Source organism: Gigantopelta aegis, chromosome 14 (genome assembly GCF_016097555.1).
Source record: "Gigantopelta aegis isolate Gae_Host chromosome 14, Gae_host_genome, whole genome shotgun sequence".
Lineage (NCBI taxonomy): Eukaryota > Metazoa > Mollusca > Gastropoda > Neomphalida > Peltospiridae > Gigantopelta > Gigantopelta aegis.
Window position 1 is genome coordinate 20,162,754 of NC_054712.1, and position 17,336 is coordinate 20,180,089.

At 36.3% G+C, this 17,336-nt stretch overlaps 1 protein-coding gene across 3 annotated transcripts; it reads right to left on the reverse strand.

Annotated features, from left to right (window-relative positions):
• Positions 1–578: 578 nt before the first annotated feature.
• Positions 579–15,589, reverse strand: LOC121388554 (BTB/POZ domain-containing protein 2-like). 3 transcript variants are annotated; one of them, XM_041519935.1, is made up of 3 exons: positions 15,504–15,589; positions 4,401–4,687; positions 579–1,788 (listed from the first exon to the last, which is right to left on the reverse strand). In XM_041519935.1, the coding sequence occupies exons 2-3, from the start codon at positions 4,655–4,657 to the stop codon at positions 693–695; spliced, it is 1,353 nt and encodes a 450-aa protein (XP_041375869.1). In that variant the 5' UTR covers positions 4,658–4,687; positions 15,504–15,589; the 3' UTR covers positions 579–692. The 3 variants fall into 3 exon arrangements, with proteins under 3 accessions (XP_041375869.1, XP_041375868.1, XP_041375870.1); XM_041519934.1 differs by lacking the exon at positions 15,504–15,589 and adding an exon at positions 12,845–12,941; XM_041519936.1 differs by lacking the exon at positions 15,504–15,589 and adding an exon at positions 12,699–12,767.
• Positions 15,590–17,336: the final 1,747 nt, after the last annotated feature.

Here is a 17,336-nt window from a genome sequence, read left to right on the forward strand (position 1 = left end):
GTTTCAAGCCCTGCTACTAGTATATTATAGTTATATAAATTCGTGCCCACTTTTCTTTCTTTTTTCATTGGTTAATGAATCCGGATTTTGTGTTAGGAGAAACGAAAAAAAGAAGAAGTTTATATAGGATGTTTTTAAGCTATAGAACATATATGCAAGTGTGTAATAGATTTAGAAAATAATAAATATCTCTCTTTTTCAAAATAAAAGATAAACCTGATTTTGCTCATGCTCTCTGTTTACGCAGATTTCGCTGGCGGTTCATGAAACATGGACACGTCCAAACTGTATTAGTGTCACGATGATCCTATATTACAACCATTGGGTTTGAAGATGGTGTTCATGGCCATAGCTTGTTGGCGCCTACACTGACTTATTTTTTCAATTAGCCCCTGCGTGTGCTGTAACCTCACCGTGGTGCAGGGGTGTAACATTCTCTTTGAGAATGGCCAATACAGCACAAATTGAAGTTTAGAGTAAAATTCGGTGTCCGTAAAATTCTGTGATATTTGTATTTGTATTTTTGCACAGTTCTTTACACTGTTTTTGTTTAAACCTTGAATTTTTATATTGATGTTGATCATCACTTTATTTATTTGCATTACCATAGTTTGACACCCAATAGCCGATGTATTTTTCGTGCTGGGGTGTCGTTAAACATTCATTCATTCATTCATTCATTCATTCATTTTTCAATTAGATAATAGTTTTATAGATTCAATGTCCCATGCTTTAGGAATCGGGTTATTATCAAACAATTTAAAGAAGTTCAGAAAAATGTCTTCAAATCCATAAAGGTCTACAACAACAAAAATGGTGTGTTTTGTACTTTCCTGTATAACCACAGCTTCTGGTAGCTCTAGCCATACTACATGAACTACATTTAGCTGTCTTCTTTCAAATTTTTCCAGCGTCGCTATATGACGTTTGTCATCAAAAAGGCTTGCAGTAACACTCACTAAATACCAATCTTCTTTGACATCCTCAATTCTGATTTTAACACCCTTAAAGTTAAATCCTTTTCTGAGGAAAACGTTTCCAGTCATGTCTCGACGATTCAAATTGCCAGTTAGATACGAGAGAGTGACGACAATATATATTGCAATAAAGAACCCCAAAATCAACTTCCAAAACTTGGCCGATCTGAAATGTACTAGACCGAAGCACTTTCTATGAAATGTTCTAAGGTTCAAGCGTCTGTATATTGGAATACGATTCCGTGGCTTCGCAGACAATTCTCCGGGAAAGGTATGGGTTTTCGGAGAAAGGAAATGTTGCAAAATCGTGAGCTCTTCCTTCTGGGTCAAGTAGCCACTCACGTTGACAGTGTTGGCAACAAATTGTTTCGACAGCAGACAAAACCGCACTTGGTTTGTAACTGAACCAAGAACGTCACGTTTTGCTTGTGAAGTAACTGCTAGTCCCTGTTTCTGGCACGTGTTCTCTGCCCATTTGTCGACAGCTCGAAATACAGCTTCTTCGTCAATGTCAAGGTCGTCCGATTTTACAATATCAAACACTGACTTTTGAGACAAATCCAAGAATCCAGGTGATGCCAAAACATCTTTTGCATTTTGGTTAATGAAGTGTAAACATTGGTTGTGGACATCCATCTCATCATGACATCCTGCCTGCGAGAGAATGTGGCATACATTGTCACTAGTTGTAGAAATGTCCAGGAACTTTACACAAACATCTTGTAGTTTTCCAATGCTGTATCGTTTTGCTAGGTTCAGCATGCACACAACGTTGTCATATTCAATAGTGATATCATTTGTGTAGATGAATCTATAAATAATGCAATGCAATTAATTGTAAGAGCCATTAGCAGTTTACAATGAACGCAAATAGCAGCCTTTTTAAAATACACATTTAATAAGGAAGGAAGGAAATGCTTTATTTAACGACGCACTTGACACATTTTTATTTACGGTTATATGGGGTCAGACATATGGTTAAGAACCACACAGATATTGATAGAGAAAACCCGCTGTCGCCTCTTCATGGGCTACTCTTTTCAATTAGCAGCAATGGACCTTTTATATGCACCATCCCACAGACAGGATAGTACATACCAATGGGGCCACCGACAGGGATCGATCCCACACATTTAATATGTTGCGCAACACAATTCAGGATGCAGTATTGTGGTTAAGCTCATCATGCCTAATAGTTTTATGCATGACGTATGAGCACACGTCTACAGGTAAACCTACTTGGCTAACTATCTAGGGCATTGCTTAGAGTTAAAGTTTGTTTTGTTTAATGACACCACTAGAACACATTAATTTATTAATCATCGGCTATTAAATGTCAAACATTTGGTAATTTTGCAATATACGTTTAGAGAGGAAACCCGCTACACATTTCTATTAGTAGCAAGAGATCTTTTATATACACCATCCTAGAGACAGGATAGCACACACCACGGCCTTTGATATACCAGTCGTGGTGCACTGGCTGAAACGAGAAATAGCCCAGCCAATGCAGCACGACTGGTATATCAAAAGCCGTGGTATGTGCTATCATACCTGTGGGGCGGTGCATATAAAAGATCCCTTGCTACTAATGGAAAAATGTAGCGGGTTTTCTCTCTAAGACTACTAAAATTCTAAAATATAACACAACTGGAAAACAATTCATTGTAGGCAAGTCTGACTAATTGTTGACTAGTCCAGCAAGCTATGTGCCACACTCTTTTAAAACAAAGATTAAAATTATAATACATTTATAAAACAATTGGAGCACAATTCATTGTAGACGAGACATACTAATTTTAACAATAATCTAACAAGATGCCAGCCACGCGTGATGATTGCAGGGTCTTTGGCCATCCTATCAAAAGCCGACACGATACATCGCGTGTGAATGGGTTTTAGCACGCTTAAAAGGTCGACCGTTTCTTTGATTTCACTGTTCAAGTTCACTGCGACTTGGGTGAATTGTTCTTTTGTTATGACTTTGATATGTCTACATTCTTAGGAAGATATGGGACATATATGCTAATGTTTAATCAGATTTATGTAACCATACCCGTTACGTAATTGAACGCTGCAAAATATGCTTGGAGTTGATCTCACCAAAAACACTAGGACTAAACAGGTTAATGGGACATTCCTGAGTTTGCTGCAATTTTTAAGATGTTATCGACTAACAGAGACTTTTTAACGATTATAATTAATATCAAATATATTTTTCTGCATAAAATATTAGTGGCTGTATATTAAACTTGTTTCTGATCGTTCTAATATTTGTACTAGGTTAAATTTCCTAAAATATTGTTTTTTCGTACGTACGAAATTATTTCAAGACAAAATCCAGTTTGGGCTACTTACAAATATTAAGACGACCAGAAACACATTGAATATACAGACACTGATATTCTAAACAAAAAAAATATATTTAATATGTAAGTTTAGTCGTATAAATATTTTATCAGTTGGAAACATCTTAGAATGCAACAAATTCAGGAATGTCCCTTTAACTGATGTGTACACAGATATGTTAGTAATTTGGATTGAACCAAAAAGTACACGGACGTGTGTTGCTAGGAAGGTAATATTTCAAAGGGAGGCCACTCGCATTAATTTCATGTCGCATTTTAGTCTGCCCACCGTCACTCGCATTAATTTAGGGACGCGTCAATTTTAAGATCTACAGTATATGTCACAATTACCAAATGTTTGACATCCAATAGCCGATGATTAATAAATCAATGTGCTCTAATGGTGTCGTTAAACAAAACAAACTTTAAAATATGTAGGTGCTGACGGGTTTCTTCCTGTAGTGTGTGTATTAGTGATTAATATGTCACATATTTGTTATCGGTGAAGTTGAAAATTATCAAAATAATGACATTTAACGTCAAATATAGGGCTTTCGTTGCATTAGAGCTGGAATCTATGCCTACCCTGTGATAGTCAACAATTCCGTATTTCACTATGGCTATTTCTGGCTGAGAGAGCGATCATAACCGTCCAAATGTCCGTCTAAAATTTGCAATAGTACACGCTGTACAACCACCGATCTACGTTCGCAAATGGGAAAACATAGTAGGCCTAGGATTTTTTTTTTCATTTCATTGCAATTTATTTTCGTGCTTATATCCAATTAAGGTTCAAGCACGCTGTCCTGGGCACACACCTCAGCTATCTGGGCTATCTGTCCAGGACAGTGGGTTAGTTGTTAATGGTTAGTGAGAGAAAAAGAGGGTGTAATGGTCTTACACCTACCCATTGAGTCGTTAAAACTCGCTTTGGGTGGTAGCCGGTACAGAGATGCGAACCAAGTACCTACCATCCTTAAGTCCGGTGGCCTAGGGTTATTATTGATTAAACGAATAACTTGAGGTGTAGTTAAACAAAATGAAATATTTAATTATTACAAAAGGTTACACAAACCTAAGAAACTGTTTAAAAGTCGTGACGTCAGTATTACTGATACTGATGTCACCCGTTTTGGTGAATCCCCCGCAAAACATGGTGGAAAACACGTGACTGCGACTGATCATCATAAACTTGTGAGCGTGGACTTTGGTCTCTTCTAAACCCACACGAAATGTCACATCACACCCGATGCTGCTTTCAAGCATGTGTAAGTTGGTGTCGGCGAATTCCTTCCCTGACTGCCAGTCTGCGTTGGTGCCACGTTTAGCCATTTTGTTTTGATTTTTAAAATGGCTTTGTAACTGTAAATACATGTAAAGTATAACAATAAAAATAGTGCCTAACAACTCAAGCGATTAAAAAATATTTAGTGTTTTCTCGTTTACATATATATGTATATTTTTATTCTTATATCCACACAATATTCAAGCACGCTAACCTGGATACACACATCAGCTATCAAAAAGAAAATAGTTTAATATAGGCTGCATGTATGTTAAATAGTACCTCGGTGTATTTGACCAGTGTCGAATGTACGACTGCATGCTTATTTCGACACTGGGTCTACAGAATGAGAGATGAAACCTGCCCTGTGTTCACCGACACCGAGAAACCCCAACGTTCGCGAACAATTTAATTTATCTACCGTAGTAGTAATTCGGTTTAACGTGAAGCGCATGCACCAGTCTAGCTCTGTCTGGCTGAACGCAGACAAGGGCTAAATGTTTGCAAACTATTTTGACTGGTTCTCAAAGTGGTAATTTGGTTTAATGTGTAGCGTAACCCCCCCCCCCCCCCCCCCCTCCCCCAACAAGTCTAGCTGACTGGACATTCCCTTGCTAACGTGGCATAGGCTACTGAAATCGAAAAAGTTTTTGTCATATAGACAGAACATCTTAATAATTCCAATAATTCCGTACGCACAAAAATATATATTACAGAAAGTAAAATGGAATTCAAACTTCAAAAATGTTTTTTTTTTTTTTTTTGTCTCTAACAAGACCCTATTGGTTGTAAAACGTATCTTAAAGGAGCAACTCTTTTTTTTATATACTTCCATGTTTAACGTTAGAACATAAAAATAAAAATAAAATATATATTGAAAACCCCCCCAAAAAACCCAATCAACCGACCAAACAACCAACACCAAAAAACAAACAAAACAAAAGAAAACCAAGCCTCCCCACCAAAAGAAAACAAAACATACCAAAAGATATAAAACACACCAAAAAAACCCCCACAAAAAATAACCCACACCCAAAACCAAACTAAATAACAACAGCAAAGAAAGAAACAACACTAATAACGTTTTTTTTTTTTTTAGTAGCAAATTAACATTAAAAGGAACCTAAAATAAAAGCAACTGTAAAATAATCATTTACACTTAAACTATAGTTAAGTAATTGAGCAAAGTAAAGTTTGTTTTATTTAACGACGCCACTAGAGCACATTGATTTTTTATCTTATCATCGGCTATTGGACGTCAAACATATGGTCATTTTGACACTGTTTTAAAGAGGAAACCCGCTGTCGCCACATAGGCTACTCTTTTTTCGACAGGCAGCAAGGGATCTTTTATTTGCGCTTCCCACAGGCAGGATAGCACAAACCATGGCCTTTGTTGAACCAGTTATGGATCACTGGTCGGTGCAAGTGGTTTACATCTACCCATTGAGCCTTGCGGAGCACTCACTCAGGGTTTGGAGTCGGTATCTGGATTAAAAATCCCATGCCTCGACTGGGATCCGAACCCAGTACCTACCAGCCTGTAGACCGATGGCCTGCCACGACGCCACCGAGGCCGGTAATAATTGAGCAAACCCCAAATATAAATATAATCCGTACTTTACAAACATTTTTTTCTTTTTAAGTAGTCTTGCTAAACAAACTAGAAATGCCTAAGAGATAAACGGTAGCTGAACGGGACTTTAGAAATGGACCGGTTTACGCAGAGATCCGGATTACACATATATATACTAAAGCACGTGCAGTTCTACCTTTACTCTCTTTGTACAACATTTTTTTTTTTTTTTTTTTTATTTACTTCAGACAATGCAAGTCAAGCTGCATACCTTGGCTTTTTTATCATTTTGTCTTCACCCCTGTATTAAAAATGAGATTTAATATGTATAATTTACTGGTAATTTGTAAAGAATTTTTTTTATTTATACTGGATTTCTTTTCTCCAAAAGTGTTATTTGAGTCTTTCGTATTTTAATCCAATATTGAAAAATTCTTAATTTTCTCATAATATACAGAGGAAAACGTCCTAACTCACTATATATAAATTCAATACATGCCCCTTGTTGTACTCCCAAGTAGGTTTTTTTTTTACAGAATTGTGTATGACTATTTTCAACATCCCTTGCACAGTGGAATCCCCAGACCTCTGACCTATAACTAAGAATACTGTTAACATAGGTGTCAAACACAGATAACATTCTTTCAATATTAAAATAATTTCTTTTGCATACATTTAATAATGAAAACAAGGATTTTTTTGTCCCTGGTCAGCGAATCGTTTTTGTGTTCGATTAAATTTACCGTTATAACAACATAGAAAGTCAAGATAAATTAATTCATTTACGACCTCTAACTGTTCACCATTGTATAACCACTTTTCGTTGTCTCGAATGTTCCCCCATTTCTAAAAATAACGACCTTAAACGCGCTCTGTCACGGATGGTTGACCTAATTATTGACCCAACAAAGTATTATATGACAATATATACATTTGATTTGTACCTAAAAGTACTTTACTGAACCATCTACATAACCACCATATCACACTTATTATTGATATTTTATAAAAATAGTTGAATTATGGGTACGGTCCATAATTCTGAAAAAAATAACGGCTATTTGGAGAGCAGAGATGTGACATATTATTTTGAGTCACGTGACGGGCATTCCCCGAATAACCGCAGTGCCAAAACGATTTACCAAGCTCGTGTAACGAGAACACTTGACCGTCCTCTGCGACGTAGGGTAAATAGAAAAAAACACAATCCCAATGAAAATAAGTTATTAAAAATTAATAAAAACATGTACTGAATGATATTAAGCTTATACATTAATTTATTTTAGTAACAGAAGCATGTTAAACGTCGCCAATCCCGACTAGTTAGGCCTTTGCATCTATAGGTAAATTTATCGTTAGTCGTACGCGAAAAACTGGATCACAAACACCGTCATTTTCCACCTTGTCAAATTCATTATTATACAAAATATGCCATAACAGCTGACTTGGGATAGGAATTGTTAACATGTTTAAAGAATACTCTGAACTAGACGGTGTTTATATACGATGTGACTATATATACGAAGGCCGTGTCTATAGCCTCCACTAACGAGGGCTGGCTATATTCACAGCAAAAATGTATATAAGCGGTAAATAAGTACATGCATTTGATTGTTTCATATTACCGAACCATCTGGAACAGGAGGAATACATACTGTACGAACAGTGCATTTTCTGAACAGGGGACGGGGTGGGGGAGTATATGAATTTAGCGGACCCTTTTGTGTACGTTTTCCATAGATATATGAATAGCGTCATATTGTCCCTACAGTACTAACAAAAAATTAATTATAATAAATAAATAAATAATAAATAATTAATAATAATAACAATAATAATAATAATAATAATGATGATGATGATGATGATGATGATGATGATGAACAAATAAATAAACAAACAAACAAACAAACAAACAAACAAATAAATAAAAATAACAATTAGAAATTATTAGCGGCTGAGGTAGATTAACTGAAAGAGAAACTAACTACTACTACTACTACTACTACTACTACTACTACTACTACTACTACTACTACTACTACTACTACTACTACTACTACTACTATTATTATTATTATTATTAGCCTACTACTACCTTTTTGGGGTGGAGGGGCGGTGTTTTATCTGAAGGAGTTTTGGCTATAAAAATGCAAGATTAACGTGCGTGCACACACGCACAAACGGCAGGCTGAACTTGTCCCTGCACGTAGAACTGGATTCAACTGGGTTAAGTAATAATTAGCCAACATTTGGACGACAAAACATTTTGCAACAGTACACTGTTTTTTTACGCTATACATTAAAACCGAAATACCACTTTGCAAACCAGTCAAAATAATTTGCACACGCGCCTAATAATAATAATAATAATAATAATAATAATAATAAATGGTGAGTTCATGTTCCGACTGTTTATTATTTTATTTCAGCGTATTCACGGTTATTTTCGTCATGAAATAATATTTTTTTTATTATTTGTCATGCATATAGCCGGCCCTCATTTGCCAAGTCTCTATACATGGCGATCGTTTATATAAAATCCACAAATACATTATACGGTTGTCGTATATATAGCCTCATCACTACGAGTCTGTTTTTCCGTATTTTTATGACTTTTTACAAGAAGACTTCCAAATTTTAAAAATGAAGCGTGTCGTGGATTTCCCTCGATCGTAGTTCAATTAAAATGTTTTGGATCATACAGTAACTAGGTTTGGTATTCCAAATGAATGTAATTTCCATTTATAATGCATATTTAGAGAAACAAGGCCCACTAAATCCGTGATTGAGCTCCTTTAATGTTAGTTGTATTTACAGTTAGGTCCCATTTGGTTGTATATTTTGATAGTGAATTTAGCATTGTCTGAAGCCCTTCTAGTGTTTCGGCTAGAAGAACCATATCATCGGCATACATAAGTAGAAATATATTTAGTGATTGGATGTCAATATAGGGGCAATTATCTGATAAGAAATGTATTTCGTAGTCATTTACAAACATGGAAAATAATATCGGTGATAATAAAGGTCACCACGGGCGACCGGGCGACTGCTAATTTTGAACCCTGCTGATGGCAGTTATATATTTTTTTTTATCTGACTCCCATAATACTTGGTCTTGTCTTGATGTTATTCTGACTTCTAACAGCATAGCTGCTAAATGTTGATGGGCGGTCCTAGATGATTTAGGTAGCGATCACCTACCTATCAAAATTACTTGTTTTGAACGATTGGCAGGATAATGATAAAACTAAACATCGTTGGAATTTTAATAAAGCAAACTGGACCAAATTTGGACACATGTTAGAGGTGTGCGGTATTACCGGTATACTGGGGTTTTTTTTCTGTCGTGGTACGGACCGGTACGTTTTGTACTGTACCGGTATACTTCGGGACTTTCCGTGCACGATAACTTTACGGAAATTTCCGAGAAATAAATTATCAGTGTCATGAAAGAAAATACATAATTTCAAGAAATTATCTAAAAACCAAAATAGTAAATGTCAAATGTTAATAATTGTTTGTGTTCCATTAACAAATCTTTGAAAAAATAACGGAATTTCCCAAAGTATGTAGAATCTCAAAACGTTGCCACTAACAAAAACATGGTAGATGACGAGTTTGTTGTTCGCAACACATATGCGATATCGGACATTTGCAGGGCTCGCCCTGTCGTTCATCATTGAAAAAAGTGTTTTAAGAATTAAAAATAACTTGTCTGTAAAGATATCCATCTAGTATTCGTGTACTTAACATGTTGATCTAAGCTTGATCTAGATGTGTCAGCGCCATCTGGTGGACAACTTTCAAACGAATAACATTTTGGTCCTTTTTGTAGATAATATAACGGTAAAGACAATAAAATGAAAAATAAAAGGTGCAACTTAAAGTTGTATGCAGTGTAGTTTTATTGTAATATTTTAAATTGAAATTTAAGAAACTTAAGTATTTGTGAGTGGTTTACTTACATTTTTGGAGTTTAAAGACAAACACTTAATATTTTAGGCAGTGTTTTGATTCCATAACGATAACATATGCTTTTGTGCACAATAACGGAGTGGACATTTTGGGTATATAATTTCAACCACAAGCTTTTCTAAGGCAACTGCATGGCTAAATATCATATCCAGGGCATCAAGTGATGATGCTTTTTATGTACATCCCTGTTTATTTACATTATATACTGTTTTGTGGAAAATATTGGAGCTGCAATGTCTTTACCGTTATTTGCCCCATTTTGTGAAAATGACCCGTATACAATCATTATTAGTTTAAAATTTCAAAGTTTACGGATTATTGTAAACATATTCAGTGGAGAAATGATAATTTGTTGATGCTATGTCTACTGATATAATATTAGCACCGACATGATACATCCCTCCGTCACTGGCAGAGAAAAATACAAAAGTCTCGGAGCACGTTGCCATGAATTTATGAAAATGAAAGAGCTTTTTGGCAGTTGTGAAAGCCTAAAAGACAGTCACACGCCAGTGTTTTGACAACAATAACATATAATGACGTTTTCTTTGTCTTTATATGGCTGTAACCTTGAGTTGAACACCAAAACAATTATAGATTGGATTGTATAACATATTAACGTGCCTATATCCAATTACGGTTCGAACACGTCTCTCCCTGGCACAATCGCTGGCTTCGCCAGTGTCCGGGAAAGAAGGGGGTTGGGGGAGGAAAACAATTATAAACAGTATTCAGTGTAAAACATACAGATACGTTAGGAGGAGGGAGTGGATAGCATGGGATGTGCTACAAAACAATGTCATGGGGTAGAGATCGGGTATTGTCAAGAGGTACGTACTTTAACCGCTTCCCCCCCCCCCCCCCCCGAAAACACAACTATCTCATTTTTATTCATAAAATAAAATACTGCCAGTATGGCCATTTTGTTTCTAAATTTGTTCTACTATAAACATGAATTTATTACTAAAAGAGATTAAAGATACTGTCCCATAGCACATAGCCTATATATATGGCTCATTGGGCCTGTGGAATTGGTACGATATCTGGAGGGTTGGGGGCGTATACATAGCCTCTAGTGGGGTGGCACAGGCTACATTTTTTATCTTTATAAAAACAAAAACATCGGCTATTGAATGTCAAACTTTTGGTAATTTTGATATGTAGTCTTAGAGAGGAAACCCACTGCATTTTCTCATTAGTGGCACATACCACGGCCTTTGCTATACAAGTCGTGGTGCACATACGTGAATGAGAAATAGCCCAATGGGCCAACCGACTGGGATCGATCCTAGACCTACTTCGCGTCCGACGATTGTTTTACCACTGGGCTACGGCTCGCCCTAGACATCAAATAGTACGTAACGCTTGGGGGGGGGGGGGGGGGGGGGGGGGTATGTCCAAAGTTTTGTAGCGTTACAGGTTGTGGGTGAGTGTACTGAACAGCGTTACGTAAAACACTATTTTTTATTACTAAAATATTATTTATTTATTTTATTTTATGTCATAAGCGCTATGTCACAGCGACAATGTTTCACGTATTAACGTAGGCAGCAATAGCTAGTTAAAAACACACAACTGTCAACAATGATTATAAATCGATTTGAAACACGTGTGCTAGTAACCTAGTTTAAAACGTATGTCCCAAATGTCCAATTGTCGCTCTGTAGGCAGTGGTGGTTTAGCTGGACCTGGTCTCAATTATCTCTTTCCATCATAAGTGATTAGCCCAAAAAGGCCTGCTCTGCTGTTCTAGAGCTAGATGGACATTTGGGCAGTTAGAATCGCTCTCTCAGTCAGAGATAATGAATGCACAAAATTTCTGCCTACCGCCGGGTAGGCAAAGATTCCCATTCTAATATAAGACTAATCCCATGTTTGACGTTAAACACCATTATATTGATAACACTTGAGTTCGCAATAACAAATATGTCACATATTAATCATTAATACACTAATGTCTCTAAATAAGAATATAAAAATAAATTCAGTAATCCAGATAATAATGACTGGAACTGACACACTACATGATTTATTCAGACATTCATAGGTTTATGGAGTTTGTTTATTCTTCAAACTAAATTGATGTTAAAGGGACATTTCCGAGTTTGTTGCATTATAAGACGTTTCCTACTAATAAAATATTTCTACGATTAAACTTACATATTAAATATATTTTCTTGTTTAGAATATCAGTGTCTGTATATTCAATGTGTTTCTGGTCGTCTTAATATTTGTAAGAAGCCCAAATTGGATTTTGTCTTCAAATAATTTCATACGTACGAAAAAACAATGTTTTAGGAAATAAGATGAAATTTAACCTAGTATAAATATTAGAATGATCAGAAACACGTTTAATATACAGCCACTAATATTTTATGCAGAAAAAATGTATTCGATATGTAATTACAATCGTTAAAATGTGTCTGTTAATCAATAACATCTTAAAAAGTGCAGCAAACTCAGGAATGTCCCTTTAAGATATATGCGAAAATATATGTACAACATACGACTAGAGGTAAGTTGACCTAACTTACAGTCTGTGCTCTAAATATACTTGTCGGCTGTGCAAGCAATAATCTCGTCAACGTGTTTCATTATTAATAAAGTTATAGGTGTTTTATGTGCTAGTTAACAGTGTACTGATGATTTGTAAGCAAAAATATATTAATAATTTCCTTACTTTTCAACGCACAGAGAAAGAACACCTGATAAAATGGCCGACACGAGACTTGTGTCCCAGTTGTTGTCAATACTGACAGCGTGATCTGGTTGCGAGGGCTGTTCCAAACAATCTCGCGTCAGTCGGTAGGGACTGTAAATACGTAGTTATTGTACAGTCTCTATCACTCACACACTAAACATCAATATCTTGTATTTAGTTGGGGTTTCTTTTAAGAACATAGGCATACGGGTTCTCATTTTTGTTGTGGAGTGGGGGAAGGTAGGCTGGTTTTTGCCTGAATTAAAAGAAAATGCATGAATCTGGATAACGTTATTCATAGTTGCATTACAATGCACTACCAAACAGGATACAAATTATATTCTGTAGTTATTTTGCAGTCTCTTCCCTTCTATCTACAAACTACGATTAAAGGGACACGCCCTATTTGTTAACTATTACGCCGTTGTTTTTCGCTATTAAACCCATTTTCTCACAAATAAAATTGCACTTTACTTACATTTTATTATTTAGAATATACATTTCCATTCACCTGAAGTGTTTTTTGGTAATCCTGGTAATCCTGGTGTTTGTAATACCACAAAATGCATTTATCGTATTTCTTAAAACGCACGCGCGTGTGAGACGTTGGTATACCACGTGACCGTTATCATTTTGGTTCGGTTTGTTTTCTCGTGCACGGTTCACGCAATCAATATCCGATTTGTTGTCGTTTGCTTGTCGTTCATTTGTGAGGTTTTTCTTCAGTTCGTGAACATTTTCATTAACAATAAAGTTCAGACAAGTAAGTATCTCAATACAAAACGTTACAAACCCTTAAAACCAATAATTTTGCTAAGTCTTACGATATCTGGAGAGGGGATACAACCTTGGGGGTTGGGGGTGGGGGGGCACAAACTATATTGTTACCTTTATTTAAATAGAGTAGGACAAAAAAAACCTTCCATTTTCGTCCTGGGGAGGGGAAGTGCCTCCCCACCTCTGGTTCCTACAGACTGTACTACTACTACTACTACTACCACTACCACTACCACTACCACTACCACTACCACTACCACTACCACTACCACTACTACTACTACTACTACCACTACCAACAATAATAAATGGTGCATCTAATTGCTAATAACAGTAGGTTAGCCACTAGTACCCGGTGCCGAATAGCAAATGTAGGCTAATTGTGGTTTATATATAAAATGTATTATTTCAAACACTGTAGTATAGTCAACATGGTCAGTGACGGACTATCATTGTCGTCTTATTCCGATTCAAGTACCATGATTGCTGCAGCAGCCACTTCCTCAACAGAAGCACCCATGTTGGTAAAGTAAACTCATCCCTTTCGCTGGCCAGAACAGAACAGTTAGAACATGCCCAGGAGAGTTGAAAGGAACGCACCCCAAGTCTGTGTGCACTCTGGGAAATTTGTCGTGACATAGGCATTTCTGTGCTTCGAACGACATCTACCGGTGACATCAGAATACTAACTTCAAAATTATTTCAAGTAATTGGGTCACGGGGATTCCCATGGTATTTATCGATATAAAACCTGCTTTTTCACTCTATTTTATAAAAAAGTGATCTAAGTGTGTGACAGTTTTGTAGATTAACCAAAATTAGAATTAATTTTCGCGGACTGAAACTAGGGCGTGCGACTTTAAACTTACATATTAAACATATTTTCTTGTTTAGAATATCAGTGTCTGTATATTCAATTTGTTTCTGGTCGTCTTAATATTTGTAAGAAGCCCAAACTGGATTTTGTCTTCAAATAATTTCGTACGTAGGAAAAAATTATATTTTTGGAAATAAAATAAAATTTAACCTAGTCCGACCAGAAACGCGTTTAATATTTAGCCACTAATATTTTATGGAGAAAAATATATTTGATATTCAATTACAATCGTTAAACAGTCATTGTTATTCGATAATATCTTCAAACGTGCAGCAAACTCAGGAATGTCCCTTTAAGATATACGTTTCAAGAGATATGTGTTAGACTTCTAGAACATAATAGAACAGATGTTTAACGACTAGACTTCTAGATGCTGGGTGTTAAAATGCACACGCCTTGATTCGTCAGCTGTATGGTTCCGGTTATCTATGTTGCACTTCTAGATGCTGGGTGTTACAAATGTTTAAAAACACTATACAATTCTAAGTCTTTGCAGTATGTGCGACCTTCCCTCCACCCCATCCCTATGTGTCCGCCGTAGAAAAAACATGATTAAAATCGCTATACAATTCTTAGTGTTTGTTTACAGTATAAGCGACATTGCCTGACACCCCGTCCCTCCCTCAGCGCTGGTCGGCAGAATGTACGACCCCACATTGCCTGGCGCCCCTTTCCTCTCTCAACACTGGTCGGCAGAATGTTTGACGCCACCCCGAACCTACCTGTCATCAGTTGTGCCCGCCCAAAACAGTTACAGATAGCTCGAGTGTCTTGTAGCTCTATTCGCGTTATATGTGAGAATAATATTTATATTAAAAACATAGAGTAGAGACAACTTGATCTAACTTACACTTTGTGCTCATAATATACTTGACTAGTTACGGTGTACTGATGACTGGTAATATATATATATATATATATATATATATATATATATATATATATATATATATATATATATATATATATTAATAATTTACTTACTGTTCTACACAAAGAGAAAGAACATCTGACAAAATGGCTGTCACGAGACTTGTGTCCCAGTTGTTACAAATGTCAATAATGCTAGCGTGAGGTCACACAGATACAATTTGTATGGCGTAGTAATGCCATTAATGTCTCATACTCTATTTATTAGAGACTCGAGTCTATTTTCTAAAAGTGTTATAAGCACCAGGCCAGGTTTCTAGGGCTGTTCCAAACAGTATCGCGTCAGTGGGTAGGGAATGTAAACAGGTAGTTATTGTACAGTCTCTGTCGCCTACACACACAACTTAAATGTCTTGTCTTTAGTTTAATTTAAGAATATTATCTTCAAAATTAGTAATGTACAGTAGGCTCTGTCATTTTTATGTATATCTGCCCTACCTAGACAGACCAGTTCCTAGAATAGTGCCCTTTAAAGTTATAATTTACAAGTGCTTACATCGATCTGATTAAAATTAGCTCTACTGGTCTCGCCAGTAGATCTAACAGCATTGCGTGGACTGCCATGTCCAGGTGACATTTCATATATAAATAACAAGTTAAATATCGACCAATTACACTTCACCTTTTATAACGTTATTCGGGAGCATACACATTCTAAAAATATCGGTCGAGACTATTTATGCAATAGGCGAACTTGTTGATCTATTTCAACATTGTAAAAACAGGGGGAAACGTGCAGTAATAAACTCTGGATTGTATACTAGTATAAACAGATTTTATGGCTATACCATCACGGTTTTATATTGAAATTAGTTTCTGGCATACTTCGTAATTCACCCGAATCATTTCGTATACCCTCGGCATAAACCCGAATGTTTTCACATTTAGTCCAGGACCTGACACCACTTTAATCATGTTTTCTGTTGCAAAATTTCTGCGGCTATTTCTTGGTGTAGCCCATCCTGGGGCATGAGGAATTGGCAGTCTTGCAAGTTGTATCCTGTGCTTTACTGAAAAATTTGCACTTTTCTCATATTTCGTGACCACATATTTTCACCGAAAATTATGGGGTAGGGGAAACATAAACTGCTGTAGATTCTTTATTTCTTACTCTACTGCATCATACTACCACTCAAAATGTGTGGCTTGGTGAACTTTTTCAACTGGAATATGCAATATGCAAATTACTTTGATAACTAGGTCACCAGAGGTCAACAGGTCACCGATTTTGACGACTGCCTAAAATCTAGACACAAACGTGAAGAAAAATTCACCAAAAATACATTTCAAACAAAATCAATTTAATGCCTTTATTTCTTAGCCAAGATGCTAGGAAAGTTTTTAGGATAGCTGGCAACTTTATAGAACAAATTTTATACATTAAAAAACTTTGTAATTTTTTTCAAAATAGCCACTTTTCTTACTTCAAAAGTGAATTTGCAGATATTTGCCTCAGATATTTGCCAAAGTTGTTTTATATATATTTGTCAAAGCTTTTACAGTTTATCCATCAGAAATATGCACAGCCTCTATAGAACTATCGTCTGTAGGTTGTAATTGTTCTTTTTTCAGCAGTGATGTCGGATCATGCTAATGCGCCTTCAACAAGTGTTGACAACCGCCAATATCGCTGTATCCTGCATATAGGACCCAACTGTACAGAATCGACTCGTCCATTTTCTGCCCAAACATGGGATGCCGTTAGGTGTGCTGCGAAAACCAGGGCTGAGGGTCTCTACAAAAATTCAAAGTACATCCTGGTATGCCAATCGCTTCCAGAAGAGTATGGACAATATGATGTTTACCATAACAGCTGTTGTCGCAATTTCACGGCAATTGGAGAAAAAGACATCAACCGTACGCCCTACTATCCCTACCAGTAAAGCC